This window comes from Tupaia chinensis, unplaced genomic scaffold (assembly GCF_000334495.1).
Source record: "Tupaia chinensis unplaced genomic scaffold, TupChi_1.0 Scaffold000437_1, whole genome shotgun sequence".
NCBI classification, from domain to species: domain Eukaryota; kingdom Metazoa; phylum Chordata; class Mammalia; order Scandentia; family Tupaiidae; genus Tupaia; species Tupaia belangeri.
This window is the reverse complement of record NW_006159942.1, coordinates 1501524-1518637: the sequence shown is the minus strand read 5'-3', so window position 1 is coordinate 1518637 and position 17114 is coordinate 1501524. Positions and strand designations below refer to the sequence as shown.

The 17114-nt window shown below is 39.3% G+C and overlaps 1 protein-coding gene across 1 annotated transcript in view; it reads left to right on the top strand.

The window, feature by feature from the left end:
* Positions 1 to 17114, top strand: part of PHLDB2 (pleckstrin homology like domain family B member 2) — a gene marked incomplete in the record, with an annotated part of 125656 nt that overhangs the window by 13030 nt on the left and 95512 nt on the right. Inside the window, 1 exon segment of the mRNA XM_027774453.1 lies at positions 15437 to 16785. Within this exon segment, the coding sequence (XP_027630254.1) occupies positions 15437 to 16785 (1349 nt within the window).

The window sequence follows — 17114 nt, the reverse complement described above, 5'->3', positions numbered from 1 at the left end:
CACCTGCTGACCCCTGTTAAAATCAATTTTTAAAAATAAACTCTTAAGGACTTAACTTAGCATGATAGTGGGTTAGTATTATATACCTTAAAGGAAATCAGTTAGGAGCCACTGATAAGAAGTCATCGTCCTTCGTAAAACAAGCCATTACAGTTTTTACATCAATATATATTTATTTTTACTCCTATTGACTTAAAGAATACATGTTTTAAAATATGTAGTTTATTATAGAAAATTTTCAATATACTCAAAATTTTAAACTTACACTAAAAAAATAATACAGTGAAGGCCCGTGTACCATCACTGGGCTGCAACAATTATTTACATATGCTAATAAGTTTCTTCAGTAGACCTCACTGTCCCTAAACATGGATTCTTAGAAAGCAGTCTAAACAAGATAGTATCTTATCCGTATATAATTAATAGTGTAATTCTTGAGAGATTAGGATGTTAAAAATATGTAATTATTATTACACATTTAAAATAGCAACAATTACAGTACCATGCATTGTCCAGCCAAACATTTTTGGGGGAGATAAATTGTTCAAAAGAGGATACAAAATCATATCTACACATTCCATTAAATTCTTATGTCTCTTGAGTCTTTTTAATCTGGAATAGATTCTTTTCCTCCTAGAGCTTACCCCCCACCCCTGCCTTGCCATTTGTTGATAAAAGACACTGGTCATTGCTTTCCTATTCTAGAATTAGGTTATTAAGTTTCTGTGGTATTTTAAAAAACATATATATTTGTACCTTGTATCAGTCTTATTTTAAGTTTTGAGCAGTTTTTACCCAATTTACTACATATATTTATATAGATGCTTATTGAATTTATAGTAGCTGCTCTTTAAATATTGTTAATATTGTTCTAATAATGGTACGAACACAAATACATGTGAATCTGGTTAATAAAGGTCAAATCTTGATTATTTAGGTAAAATTCAGGTATTCCACAAGTGGGAGGAAATTTTGATGACACAAAAGGTTGCTGAGGTGGTTTCTGCTTTTTGTCCTCCCTTCCTATCTTCCTTTCTGGTTGTCATGGGAAACAAAGAATTGAATTCCTTGTATGGTCTAAAGAATATTTTGAAAGTTCCCATGGACAAGTCTCACTCAAGAGACTAGCAAAAACCCCTAAAACTGATGTTTTACCCTCCTCACTAAGAGTTTTCCAAAAATTGTTAAGAACTCCTAATATAAAACCATCCCAACTTATTTAAAAGTAGCCTCTGATCACAGGAGATAAAGATCCTCATTCAAAGTATGATTATTACTCTTGATTGCCCTTACTTTTAAGACCCTTTGAATGCCATCTGGAGTCATTTTTGACAGTGTTTACACTTCAGCAGGGCTATGGATAACAGAAGGGAAAGGTAGCCTGGAGTTAGACTCCTTTATTGTGACAGGAAGAGGCTGGAACTTCAAAAAAAAAAAAAATTGTTTTTAATTTACAAAGTATGTGTGCCAGTCTCTTCCTTAGCATAAATTTGTAAAAGTGTGTGTGTGTGTTATAACACTTTTTGAGGCTGGAAATTTTCAGGTTATGGAAGGTTTTGTTAGTTGTGTGAGTATTTTACATTTAAGCTTTGGGAAGCAAAGTAATGAAGTGTAGGTACTCAACCTAGTGTACTCATCTGAGTATCTCACATTTAATGGTAGGCTCAATTGTAACCTTGACAATGCATTTGCTTTCAAATTTCTCCTAGGTACTTAAAAAATTTGAGCTCTGAAAATCTCAATGGCATGGAATTAGAGAGGGCAGTGGTAGACACCAAGCTTCCATAGGGGAGGGAAGCTAGTAGAAAAGAGTTCGGGGAAAATTATTTACAGACACGAGAGTGCATGCAAGCAAGGCAAATAGGTTATAGAGTGGTGTACTAAACAGAGTGAAAGACGGTGTGACCAATCATATACCTTTAGAAAAAAACAAAAAGCATCAACAAAAAAAAGTTTTACCCCACAAAGATGTACAAAAATTAAATGTAAATTAGTAACTGTAAAATAGATTTTTAAAAATAATTATTTTATTTAACCTTATTTATTCATTTATTTTAATTTGACCAGAAAGGGACCGAGTGAGAGAGGAAAAGTGAGAAAGCAAGCCACCAGGTCTGGGGCTCGAACTGCAGTCAGCCATATGGGAGTTCAGTGCCTCAACCACCATGCCACCTGCTGACCCCTGTTAAAATCAATTTTTAAAAATAAACTCTTAAGGACTTAACTTAGCATGATAGTGGGTTAGTATTATATACCTTAAAGGAAATCAGTTAGGAGCCACTGATAAGAAGTCATCGTCCTTCATAAAACAAGCCATTACAGTTTTTACATCAATATATATTTATTTTTACTCCTATTGACTTAAAGAATACATGTTTTAAAATATGTAGTTTATTATAGAAAATTTTCAATATACTCAAAATTTTAAACTTACACTAAAAAAATAATACAGTGAAGGCCCGTGTACCATCACTGGGCTGCAACAATTATTTACATATGCTAATAAGTTTCTTCAGTAGACCTCACTGTCCCTAAACATGGATTCTTAGAAAGCAGTCTAAACAAGATAGTATCTTATCCGTATATAATTAATAGTGTAATTCTTGAGAGATTAGGATGTTAAAAATATGTAATTATTATTACACATTTAAAATAGCAACAATTACAGTACCATGCATTGTCCAGCCAAACATTTTTGGGGGAGATAAATTGTTCAAAAGAGGATACAAAATCATATCTACACATTCCATTAAATTCTTATGTCTCTTGAGTCTTTTTAATCTGGAATAGATTCTTTTCCTCCTAGAGCTTACCCCCCACCCCTGCCTTGCCATTTGTTGATAAAAGACACTGGTCATTGCTTTCCTATTCTAGAATTAGGTTATTAAGTTTCTGTGGTATTTTAAAAAACATATATATTTGTACCTTGTATCAGTCTTATTTTAAGTTTTGAGCAGTTTTTACCCAATTTACTACATATATTTATATAGATGCTTATTGAATTTATAGTAGCTGCTCTTTAAATATTGTTAATATTGTTCTAATAATGGTACGAACACAAATACATGTGAATCTGGTTAATAAAGGTCAAATCTTGATTATTTAGGTAAAATTCAGGTATTCCACAAGTGGGAGGAAATTTTGATGACACAAAAGGTTGCTGAGGTGGTTTCTGCTTTTTGTCCTCCCTTCCTATCTTCCTTTCTGGTTGTCATGGGAAACAAAGAATTGAATTCCTTGTATGGTCTAAAGAATATTTTGAAAGTTCCCATGGACAAGTCTCACTCAAGAGACTAGCAAAAACCCCTAAAACTGATGTTTTACCCTCCTCACTAAGAGTTTTCCAAAAATTGTTAAGAACTCCTAATATAAAACCATCCCAACTTATTTAAAAGTAGCCTCTGATCACAGGAGATAAAGATCCTCATTCAAAGTATGATTATTACTCTTGATTGCCCTTACTTTTAAGACCCTTTGAATGCCATCTGGAGTCATTTTTGACAGTGTTTACACTTCAGCAGGGCTATGGATAACAGAAGGGAAAGGTAGCCTGGAGTTAGACTCCTTTATTGTGACAGGAAGAGGCTGGAACTTCTTTTTACTTTCTGTCCCCACTTTGGCCATCTGCATTCAATGTTCTCATTATCCCCCATCACTTTCTTCTCCTTGAAGTTCATCTGAATCTTTTTATTTTTTCTTGATGGTCTCTTACTTCTTATTTTAGATACCTTCAAAATATTGTAAACATTCAAAAGGTAAAACAAAAGAAAATTAAGAAGGAAACCGTGTAATCGGTGTCCTGAGACATTGTATTTTTTCCTGCTCCCAGCTGCCTTCACCTTTGTCCCTAGCCCTAAAATGCAGGGACTGCCCAACCCCTGGTGAATTCTGAGGATGCTTCCTGTTGTCTGGGTTCTGAAGAGCCTCCACTGGTGGTCAGAAAAAGCCTCTGCATTTTAGGCTGCTGTGACCATGTCTCTGTGTCTCTGCCTGTGTGTGTGTGTGTATGTGTGTGTGTGTGTGCTCATGCATGTGCACATGTGCATGTCTACATATATTAGGGCTTACAGCTGCCTGGTATAATAGGCTCAATCTGCAAGAATAAAACAGGCTTCCTTATTCTGCTAATAAAATAGATTCTTCCCATGGGGCTGTTTCTTTGGATTTTTTTTTTTTTTTTGAGAAGAAATCATCCCCTTGGAGATGATCAACCTACCTACGTGTATCTAATGGATAATAATAATAATTTTATTCAAAGAGGTTGCTCTTTGAAGGACAAAGAACATAGTGCAAAGAAAAAGAAGCTGGAATCCATTTGCTGCTGTGTTTATTTGCAAGAAGAACAATAGAGTACTCTGTCTACTAACAAGCACTTTTTTTCCCTCTGTCCCGGGTTATAAAATTTTGAGTGTGGAAGAAGAGCTAATAGGAATAGCAGTTAGAAGGCCAGGCTGAGTAAGTGGGAGGAGAGGAAGCCCTGTGGAGAAGGGAAGGTCTTTCCAAAGGGAAGATCCAGGGTTTGATGAAACTGTGTGCATGGCGGGGGGTAGAAGTTCTGGGAATATTTTTTTGGAAAGGGGGTGTTTGCAGATGGGTGTGTGGCTATATGGAGAGATGAGGCTTGTGTATGTAAATAGAGAAGGCTGAGGAAAATTTAGGGATGAAAGGAAGTATTTGTGAAGTAGGAGGATGTTTGCAGAGAAGATGAGAACATTAAGAATTTTACTTAGGATGGTGTGTGGAGAACAGAGGATGGAGAAAACAGGCAGCTATTGGATTTCTGCACTGAGCATATTACTGGAGAACCGAGTGTTTGTTCTTGAAGTTCCTAACTGGCACCTCTTCCTCACGCGTCGATGTCAGGATTAGGAGAGAAAAGTTTTTTGTCTGTTATTCTCCATTGTAAAGCTTGGAGTTTGGGGTTAGAGTAGATTTCTCAGTTTTTCTCATTTGGTCTTATAAAAGCTTCCGTTTGGGTCCCATCAGCTGCCATTGGTCACCACAGAAATGCCCCCATGGAATTCATGTAAAGAATAGCCCTGCTTCTGAAGGACTGCATTAAACTGCTGTCTGAATCCAATTACATGCCATCAGACATGCTTTATTCACAGCCTTGCCATCGCATAAACATCAGTGCTGAAAGAGACCAGCCTGTGGACCACCAGTGTGCTGGGAGGGCTTAGAACCTGGGAATCAACAGATGGCTGCTACAAAATGAGCACTGCAGTCAGCACCTCAACTCTAAGAGCCTTTGCAGGACATGAGCACAAACTGACGCTTTAATATAAGCTGGGAACTTTGACCTACCCTCTCATGGCTTTTTCCTGAAATTGTTTTTCCTGAACATGCTTCTGCAATCTACCACCCACCTCGTTTCTCCATCATATGAAATAATTTTTTCTATCATTTTTTTTTCCCTTGCAGTCCCCCTTTGATCAACTCCTCTATATTGGGTGATTGTAAGCAGTATCTGTACAAAGCAGTATGAAGTGACAATTAACTTGTACAACTTAGGAATCTTCCAAACTCATTTAATATAAATTACCTTAATAATTGTGTTTCTATGGGCCAAATTTTTGTCTCTGGTCTCTAACAACATAACATACCCTCACTTTTCATTTGTTTCTTTGTTTTTAATCTTTGCTCCTGGGATATGTTTTTATTATCATTCTCATTTTTATGACATTATTTCTTTTTTAAAAAATGTTTTAAATTTTTAATTAATTAATTAATTTACATTCATTTACGGAGCATTGTCACAGCATACAAAATGTGATTTCCCATCCAAATATGCTGCATGGTGGCTTAATCATATGTGTCCTTGCTGATCATTTTCCATTTCTAGTTTATATGTGTGTGTGTGTGTGTGTGTGTGTGTGTGTATTTTTCCCCCTATTTCTCACCCTCTGCCATTTCCCACCCTTCTCCCACACTATCTCTGGTGTCTACAGTTGTTTTCCATTCCTTCCCCCCACACACACACATTTTACTGATTCACAAAATTTCTTAAATAATCTAACTACTTTCAATAGCAAGTTCAGCTGGTATGTACATATTTGTGAATACATGTCTGACTTTAGGTGTGAACCTCTGAGTAGAATGAATATATTATAAAGTAGCACCTAACTGATGCTATATAGCTTACTACAGTCATTAAATAGGTATTTTTTAATATATTTTTTTAATTTCAAGAGAAGCAGTTTTAACTTTAATAAATCAAAATCAAAGAAATGCTAAGAGAGCTTTGCTTAAAATTTAAAGCCAGGAAACAGGTTAGGATTTGGTTCAAATAGTAGGTATGTGAACCTATTGGCAGCCCAAGACAAGACAAAAGTCCTTAAAACTGGAAAACAGAATGAGAATAATATATGAGAAATACTAGATACCATCAAACATCCAGACATCTGGATAATTGGTATTCCAGAAGGTGAAGAGACTCATAAGGGCATTGATAATCTATTCCATGAAATCCTGGAAGAAAATTTTCCAAACCTAGAGAGGCGTTCAAAGATCCAGTCCCAAGAACAAAGGACCCCAAATAGAATCAACCCAAGAAGATCTTCTCCAAGATACATTGTAGCCAGATTGACCAAAACCATAGACAAAGACAAGATACTAAAATTGGTAAGAGAGAAACATCAAGTTATGTACAAAAGATATCCCATCAGGCTAATAGCAGACCTCTCATTGGAAACAATGTGAGCTAGGAAAGAATGGGAAAATATATTCAAAGTATTAAGGGGAAAGCAATTTTAACCAAGAATACCGTACCTGGCAAGATTATCCTTCATGTGGGAAGAAAAGACAAGAACGTTCTCATGTAAACAAAACCTGAAAGAATTTCCCAGCACCAGACCAGCTCTCCAAGAAGTTCTGAAGGGAGTGCTATATCAGGAAAATTAAATGCAGACACATAGAAATAAGAGTTTAAAAACTAAGAAAATGACCAACTTAATTGTAGGGACAAGTCTGTAGTTGAATATTATATTCTAGAATTTAATCAACAGAAGGTTGATTAAGTACATGAGACTGAACCGATGAAATAGAATCTTAAGACTTTTGACTAAAACATTGCTGATTTTTTTTATAGGCTTTGTGTTCTGGTTTTAAGGACTTTTGTCTTGTTTCCCGGTGTTTTTATTATTTTGAAACCAAGATTTCTACAGCACTGGCAGTCACAGTGTTGCAAATTCTCTGTGGGTGATTTATAGTTTGAATGGGATTTGCTTCATTGTGTTATTTAGTGTAAATGGAGAATAGTATTTTAAAACAAAAGCCATTGTACCTGAGAGAAAAGAATCTCTCAAGAAACACTGAAAACTAATCCTTGAGGTTTTTTCTTTTAAGTAATTTTCTTTTATAGGTAAAAGGTACTATGCATTTCTTTGCTATCTTTCAGAGATTTCTTTTGATTTCTGGCGTTTTCTGACCGAGGGTTTGTTGATAAACGTTTCAGGTGATAAAACAAGAGCAATGGGGGATTCAATCTGTGGATTGGAAATTAAATGCAAATGTTTCAGCACACATCAGCTTCTTTCCTGTTTAGACTTCCCAGTGTTGTCCTCTCTCTCAGATGAACACCAGAGGCATTTCTTCCCTTCTTGGGGCCCATGCTGAGGACATGTGTGTGTTACTGCAGGTAGCCATTAAAGCCCTTGAGGCTTTTTTGCTTTCATAATACACAAAGCAGGGATCTTCCAGTTTGACTGAGACTCTTTCGTTTACATAAAATGCACAGGAAACCCAAAATAAACACATGTCCGTGTAGGCCAAGAGAAGAGGCTGTCAGCCTTGGAATCTTCTCCGCCTTCTCTCTTACACGTGTTAGCACAGACCTTGCTTCTCAGCCTCCTTCCCTGCAGCTCATCACTGTGGCAGTGTCTCCGTAGTGCTCCTTCCGCCACCCATCCTCCTGACTCTTTTTTTCTTCCTCTGAACTCATCTGGGTCTCTGATATATTCTGCTTTCATACCTACCACCCTCATTGCCTACAGAATTAAACCGAAACCCTCCCATTGTGTTCTCCACCTCCTACCTCTGCTCTCCTTGCCTATCCTTACTTCTAAATACTTGACTGGTTACTGGTCTACATTTTCTATGCAATTCTCATTTCTAGGCCTCCATTCATATGTTCACACTTAAAATCAACAGAGTGCTCTGAAAGTGGAGGAGCGATATTAGTGGCCGTTGCTGCCATTCATGGGACCAGAAAGGCCACACTTAATCTGACTGATTCTCCACTCTTTGAGGTGAATTAATTCATGGAACTAAGAAAGATCCAGTTGAGACAACTACACATATACATTCAGTTATGGCAGGTAAAATGGACTTCAGGAAAATGAGCAAATTCCATATTTGTACCTGATGATAAACCTTTTACACATCCTCAACAGTCCCAATATGGTTGTACTGAGAGACTAGGGTATCAAATATGGCTATCTCTTCCCATTTTTTCTGGAATATTCTTCCATCCAAGTCATCTGTAACTTTCCTCTGCAGATATGCCTGGTCAGGAGATGCTGCCTGGCTGTGTCTCCGATGTGGTTTATTATTTGTGAATGTCCTGTCTGTATCTTCTCTAGAGAATGTAAAACTGATATTCCTTCAGACAGTACTACTTTGAATATTTTGGTATTGCATTTTGTTTGGTCAGCCATTCAGTAATTACATGTTTTGATTAAAAAAAAAAATTGTGGGTGAAAGGGGAGGGGGACAAGTGGTGGCACTCTGTAAGGAAGTAGGAAATCTGTAGTAGTTTAGTACACCATAGTTTTGTTAACTCAAAGAAAAGGGGGACAAGGCTAGCCAGTGACATGCAGCTGGGTCCCACATGGTCAACTGCACACTTCAAGTCCAAGTCCTGGAAGCTTGAAAAACATGTTGAGTGTATGTGTGTGCATGCATGCCCAAAATTCCAAGAGGAGAATGTAGGTAAAGGGATCACTCATGCATGGCGATCCTCCATGGGGTTGCTTTCTCACTTTTTCTCCCTCTGTCTCTGTTGCAAACATATGTGCACTATAGAAAAATTTCAAAAAAAAAAGAAAGAAAAGAAAAGGGGACAAAGTTTGGTAGTATTTTGTTTGGTGATTAAATGACATTTGCAATTGCAAACAGGGTCAAATAAATGCATACATTTTATCCTCTAAAATGAAATATAGTCATGCATTTTACCATCTAGAAAGTCAAAGTTAAATTTTTAAGTATTCATTTTAACACGGCAGTTTGACATAATGCAAGGAGTATTAACTCCTTCAGTTCTGTTCTGTAAGAGTAAATATTTAAAATGCCGAGTTTGAGCTCAGTGCTTAGCTTTTGCCTTCTGTTTACTGACATCTGCTCTGCGCCTTCTGGACTGTTGTGCCAGCATGCTGCAGGAATGAATGCCTTTCTATCTAACTTAGTTCTGTTTTTCATTTTCTGTATGTTACTGTCAAACCTAAATCTTTCCTACTGTCTGGCATTAATTCTTTTCTTGTCTATTCTAACACCTCACTGAACAGGCTTTTTTTTTTCTTTTGTATCTTTGCTTAAAATATTCTACACACTTGAAGGATTGTTGCTCAGGTTAAACCACTTCTAGGGTCAGCATATGGCTTGCACACAGGAGCACCTATTTCACCTAGTGCTGGAAAAGAAAAAATATCTAAGTGATTATGAAGAGAAATATATGGTTATTAAATATTGGGTTATTGGAAAAGTTATGATGTATTTTTGCATTCACCCCAGCAGAGTCACATCTTTAGAATTTTAAGAACCATAATATAGAAAATGACTTTGTTTTTTCTTTCACACAATTTTTGTTTTTAATTCTATCAGAGACAGGATGTCTGTTAGATATGCCAGTGGTCTAATGTGAAATAGGCTTGGAGTTTTTTTTAATGTTCTTAGACTCACAAAATGTTAGATGTGAAAGTGGCTTTTATGAAGCCATTGAGTATCTATCAGATTCCCTTGATTTCAGTGGAAGTTGGCCTCACTGTCATGCCTGTTGTAACTGCCCCAAGACTGTCACTTGGTTAGCACCACTCCAGGTTCCTTTATCAGTCTGTCAATCAATCCCCTACTAAAACATGCAGAGCGATCATTGGTTCACCTGTACCACTTTTCTTTTGGACTATAAAATAGGCAAAGGCAGGAAATGCTGTATTTACCATATACCTTTCAGAGCATGGTTTATGGTGGGCCCTTAGTGAAGATTAGCTTCTTAATAGGAACAAAGGAGCCTCAAAATCTCAGTGGTTGAAGACAATTTTGGGTTGGCAAGGGGCCTGTTCTGTGCTGTCCTCCTAGGCTGAAGGTTAACAAAGCCTCTGAAAATGTGGAGAGAGTGAGCTTGTCCTAGCAGGGGGTGGTGAATCCTGCTACAGCCCCGGCTTCAGCTTGGAACTACCAGGCTACTTTCTCTTATATTTCATTGATCAAAGCAAGGGATACAGCCTCCCCTAACACCATAGAGATGAAGAAGAGCATCCCCACTGTGCTGAAAGGAATAGTAGTGAGCAGTGCTGTGTACCTGCTAAGTACATTCAAGTAACTAAAATGACCCACGGAAATTTTTACTTTTGTTTTCATACAATATGCAGAATCACTTCATGATATGTGGTAGACACTTAATACCTGTTTAATGAATAATAAGGAAATAGCCTACTAGTGACATATTTTATTAAATCAAGATATTATTACTTTCTGGGCAATGTGCAGCAAGCATCTGGAGACTTTTGGTAATGATTTTTTTTTAAAGTATCATATTTATTAGTTTATATATATAGGGTGCGTGCGCTCTCCAGAAAGACAGAGACAGACAGACAGAAAGCGAGAAATCACCTCCCGGGGGCATGGCCATGCCGCAATCCCTTCTCCTTCATTCTTCTCTCGGGATCTTGGGCACGCATACACATGTGCCTGGCGTGAGTTTAAGCCACTGGATCTGGGACTCAAACCAGGGTCAACTACATGAGAGTCCAGCAACGTAGCCATTACGTCATATTCTGGTCCAGTTAATGATTTTGTTTTATGGGGAAGTGTTTTATTTGAATTTTTAGTCTTTCAGATATATAAAATAAAGAATAGATAAATTTGCATAATAAACATTTTTGCCAGAGTCATTTAGAAGAGTGGAAAAAATCTTACGGTTTTCAGATATTTTACATTTTAAGTTATTCAGAGTGAAGCTTTAACCTTTTTTGGGGGAAGGATTAATATCTGGCTCAACAAATGGGCCAAAGCTAAGGAAAAATGAGAGTCTATTCAGCTTAAAAATGAAATGTTACTATAGATTATATTGTAGTAGCTTATGCTCAGAAAGTTTTGTTTTGTTTTGGAGAGGTTTTTGCTACAAGGTGCATGCGCTTGCCAGAAAGACAGAGAGAGACAGAGAGACAGAAAGCAATAAATCACCCCTCAGGGGGGATGGCCATGCCACAATCCCTTCTCCTCCATTTTCCTCTCGGGATCTTGGGCATGCACGCACATGCACCTGGCGTGAGTTTAAGCCACTGGGTCTGGGACTCGAACCTTAGTTGGCTACATGGGAGTCCAGCAACATAGCCATTACGCTAACTGCTGGTCCCAACGCTCAGTAAGTTTTCATTCTGGTCGTTGAAACCACCTAAATACACTATATAAAATGTATAATAAATTAATCAATATATAAAATGTGGAAAATATAAACTAGTATGAAAGAAATCACTGGGCGTACTTTTATTCCATTAAAATCACTATTAATTTTTTAGTCTGATTCCTCCAAGTTTGTCTATTGTTGGACTAGAGACCAGGCATATAAAAGAGGAAAGAAAAGACACTGATTTATATACTAGAGAGGCAGCATGGAAATGGTAAGAAATGATCTGTTAAGTGCATCTTGTTGGCGCCAGCAGATGGAGTAGTGGTTATGTTGCTGGACTCCCACATGGCCAATTGCAGTTCGAGTCCCAAACTCAGTGGCTTAAAACTCATGTCAGGTGCATGTGGGTGCGTTTCCAAGATCCCAGGAGTAGAACACTGGAGAAGCGATTTCAGCGTGGCCATCCCCACTGGGGGAGATCTCTTGCTGTCTGTCTCTTTCTGTCTCTCTGATAAGCACATGTGCTCTTTAGCAAAATTCTCTCTAAAAAAAAAGAACATCTTGTCTTTGTTTTTATAAGAGAGTGAGACAGCTCGGTATTTTTTTCTTTTTTGAGAGATTTTCACTGTAGGGCGCGTGCGCTCGCCAGACAGACAGAGAGAGACATAGAGACAGAAAGCGAGAAATCACCCCCCAGGGGGGATGGTCACGCCGCAATCCCTTCTCCTCAATTCTCCTCTCGGGATCTTGGGCACGCACGCACACGCGCCCGGCGTGAGTTTTAAGCCACCGGGTCCGGGACACGAACCGCGGTTGACTACATGGGAGTCCAGCGACATAGCCATTACGCCAACTGCTGGCTCCCAGCTCGGTATTTTTTGACAGTGTCTCACCATGTCCCAATTCTCCTCCCCATTCTCTTGGTTAGCTAGGATCACAGGTACTCATCATATTTAGGTTGGTCTGAGAACCAGCCTAAATGGAGCCTCCCATGCAGCCTGAGCCTTGCACAGTGGCTTCCTACAACTTGTCCCACCACATCAAGGCCTAGATTCAGAATTTTTAAGGACAGTGTTGAGGGGATTTGTTGGTAGATAAAATGAGGAAGGTGATGCTAGTGATAGAGAAGATAAGTACAACTGCCAGAAGTTTGATCTGAGCACCTATGTGTATGGGTGGTATGTGCAAACTGGGCCCATTGCATATATGTTTATGTAACATTACATGTATGTACTTTTTTTTTAAGAGAGATTTTTACTAGGATGGCCATGCCACAATCCCTTCTCCATTCTTCTCTTGGGATTTCGGGCACACACACACATGCACCCAGTGTGAGTTTTAAGCCACCAGGTCCAGGACTCAAATTGTGGTCGACTACATGCGAGTCCAGTGACATAACAATCTGCTGGTCCCTGTGGGTATACCTTTATGCTATAAAATATAATTCAAAATATGATCCTAAATGGTAGTGTAGTAGTCACTCATATAATGTACTGTAGCTTACTGAACTTTTTCCCTATTAGACGTTTAGGGTGTTTTTTTCACTGTAATGAATAATACTACAATATCCTCAGGATCCATTCTTTTCCTTATTTCCTCAATTCTAATATTAGGTTGTCAGGAAAGTTATGGCATATTTTTCTATGCAAAAACATGCCATGACTTTCTCCACAATCCAATATTAAACTTGAAATAACTGGGGACCAGCACGTGGCATGGTGATAAGGTGTTGGATTCCCACGTGGCCAACCACAGTTTGGGTCCTGGACTTGGCAGCTTGCTTTTTCACTTTCTCTCTCTCTCTCTGGTGACTGTACATAATCTTTTTTAAATATATATATATATATATATATATATATATATATAAAGTTGAGAAAACTGATCAAGACTTTCAGGAATTTCAATATGGCAAACCAACCAGAGACAAAGTAAACTCAGAATAGAAGGGTCCAAGACTAGGGATTGTCATGGTTTCAGTCCCCCAAGGGGGCATGGTGAGATATGTCACAGACCAGGTTGGTGTAGCTTTTAAGATCAGAATTGTTAGTAATAGTCAAGTGCTGAGATGGGCATTTGTCTCAGGGGCGGGGAAGGCAAGACCTGGCAAGAGCCAGATGCCAGGCCCAGATGCCAACTGGGGACGAATGTAATGGAGAACTTCAATTTTTTTAAGGTATCTTTAAATTGTGATTATCTTCATCCAGCAGGGCTTTAGCAGGCAGAGTTCGTTAGGGGAGCTTTGTGGGATTGGGTCCTCAGCCCATCACCAGAATTTCAGCAGCCAGCTATTTCTTATCCTCAGCCTGTGCGTAAGAAGCAGGGCCTTACTACGCTGCCTGAATTTGCCCAGAAAGTCTGTGAGGCTGAACGAGCAGGGTGAATGTTCTCAGTCTGTGGTGGGGAGGGGGTGAGGAAGGCTGTTGATTAACAGTGAAAACTTGTGCTCCTTGAGTTTTTCACCTAAGAGACAATGGGAGTCAAAGAGGTAGAGATAAAGTAGAAATACTCAGAATTGTGGTTTACTTACAGAGACAGCCATATTAGGAAACTGACGAGTAACCATATACAGTCCTTTGTGTATAGAGATGAGAATGTAGTAGTGGCTGAGGGTTTGAGGACAGTCCTAGCAGGTCATACTCACTTTCATAAGTTCAGTGGAAATATTCAAATCGTGTTTCCCCTTTGCCGATCATCTGAAATCTAGAAATCTAGTCCTTTTCATTTGCAGCGATAGTTTGTAATTCAAAGACATTTTCATAGACCAAAATTTTAGTTTCTTAAATTGATATTGTTCAAATTGAAGTCCACAACATATTCCTATGTGTGCATACATTTTATTTTTTTAAATTTAATCATGCCTGATAGAATCCTGGGGCCAGCAGGTGGTGTAGGGGTTAAGGTACTGGACTCCTACGTGGCCAACTATGATTCAAGTCCTGGGCCTGGAAGCTTACTTTCTCGCTTTCTTTCTCTCTCATCTCTCTCTCTCTCTCTCTGGTGAGTGAATGTGCCATATAGCAAATTAGAAAATAATAATCATAATAAATGGAATTTTAAATAAAGATAGAATCCTCATCTATACCTTTCTGAGAGTTACACAAAAGGGAGAAAAGTATGTCGCTAGAGGAGAGGGTTTGTTACCAGGGATGAGCAAGGTACATTTGAGGTACTTAGGGAATTTGAATGAGATTACATTTCCAGGTTTTTAAGTACTCCACCTTGACCGTGTGACAGTAATTTGGGAGCACTCTTTGTCTTTTATTTTCTGCCTCTTTCCAGTAAGTACACAAGCTTTAAGTCTTCTTGTTGAGATAGAAACTCCCATAACCCCTCTTAAAGAATCATCTACTAACCCTCATGTTACCTATCAGCGTCTAACATGAAATTTTCTTTTTCTGCCAACATGTGAATTTTGTTTTGTCAGGACTTTATTTCTGAGAAGTTCAGGATTCTAGCAGAGACATCTGAAGGAAAACCATTGCATTTTCCCTTTATGCATGTGCTAAGTCGTCAGGAAACAGGAGGTCTCCCAAGGACTAGAACACTAGGAGACTTATCTTTTTACGTACCAGCCTAAGCCTGCAACTTTGCTTGATTAAGGATTTGTTTCCTTCAAATATCATTGCTGTTCTCTTAAAGCATTTCTCTTTTGTACAAAGACAAAACAAAACAAAACTCAGACCAATAGTCTTTATTCTTCTTTAGTTTGCAGTACAGTTTTACCAGTGATCAGTGTTAAAACAGTTAATGTTTGTCAGTTGCATTAATTCAGATTATAAAAATGTTTGCTCAGGTGTAAGCTGACAATAGGATACTATTTTTAAATCTTTTTTGTCTAAGTAAACTCTCTCTCTTTTTTTCCCCTTAAAGATTCCAGCCAGATTATGGCAGATCATAGCCACATGCATGAGCAGCTGGAGCTACAGAATGGGAGCTTAGAGGGAGGCCCTGTGATGCATGACCTCGAGAACGGCACCCAGGACGTGATGGAGAGCCTAAGCCCAAAGAAATACTCTTCCAGCCTGAGATTTAAAGCCAACGGAGACTATTCTGGGTCATATTTAACCCTCTCGCAACCTGTGCCTGCAAAAAGGAGCCCTTCTCCTTTGGGAACTAATGTCAGAAGTAACCCCTCTCTGGCCAAAATCCAGGGAAGTAAGCAGTTCTCTTGTGATGGAACTGACAAAAGTATGTCCCTGAAACATCCCACTCCCTTACTCAGCACTACCACCTCCCTGAGTGGATATCCACTTGGGAGAGCAGACTTGGATCCTTATACTGGCCGGGATAGTGAAAGGTCCTTGAGACTCTCAGAGAAGCCTCCCTATTCCAAATATAGCTCAAGGAATAAATCACATGACAATGTCTACTTTCTTGGAGGGCTGGAAGGTCGAAAGGCATCTGGCTCACTCCTGGCCATGTGGAATGGAGGTTCACTGAGTGACAGTGGCCCCTCACCCACCAGCAAATCAGGGGCGGCAAGCATGCCTTCTAGCCCAAAGCAAGCCAGAAAAATGAACATTCAGGATCACCTGACTCTTCAGCCCAAGTTAACCAGACACAAGGAACTAGCACCCGAAAACACCAGTTTAAGAACTAGGAAATATTCGGGCAGCAGCCTGAGTCACATGGGAGCCTATAGCCGATCGCTTCCCAGGTTGTACAGAGCCACAGAGAACCAGCTGACACCTCTCAGTCTGCCTCCAAGAAACTCTCTGGGCAATTCCAAACACGCGAAGCTGGGCGAAAAGGATCTACCTCATAGCGTAATAGACAATGACAATTACCTTAATTTTTCTTCTTTAAGCTCAGGGGCTTTACCCTACAAAACCTCTGTGTCTGAGGGCAATCCCTATGTGAGCTCCACCCTCAGTGTCCCTGCAAGTCCTCGAGTGGCTCGGAAGATGCTTCTGGCCTCCACCTCCTCCTGTGCCTCTGATGATTTTGATAGGGCTTCATATACGGGGACCAGCCCAGGTCACTCACTTCCTTCCGGAGAGCCGGACAGAGTGTTTGCAGCCAAGAGGAACTTCTCTTGTGGGTCTGTGGAATTTGACGATGCTGATCTCGACAGTCTCAGACAGGCCTCAGGAACTCCCCAGCCTATGCTTCGGGAACGAAAAAGCAGTATTAGCTCCATTTCAGGACGTGATGACCTGATGGATTATCACCGGCGGCAGAGGGAGGAAAGACTCAGGGAGCAAGAGATGGAGAGACTGGTAATCATCTTCTCTGTTGCGTTGGCCAGCACATCTGCAAGGCAGCCTGGGAGACACACTCCAAGTGTGGGGGTGGGGGTGTAGACTCCTATGTGCCCCAATGCTGCCGTTCCTTCCTAGAGCTGCTCCTGCTCTTTCCTTTTCTCAGAGTACGATTAGTAGGTGCATGTGAGTGTTTTGAAGGCCTACCAGGAGTCTAATGTTAGTTTAGTTGCTATGCTGAGTTCTCTGAAGTATAAATTCTTGAAAAAACTAACAGAAGGGAACCAGCAGTTAGCGTAATGGCTATGTCGCTGGACTCCCACGTAGTCGACCGCGGTTCGCGTCCC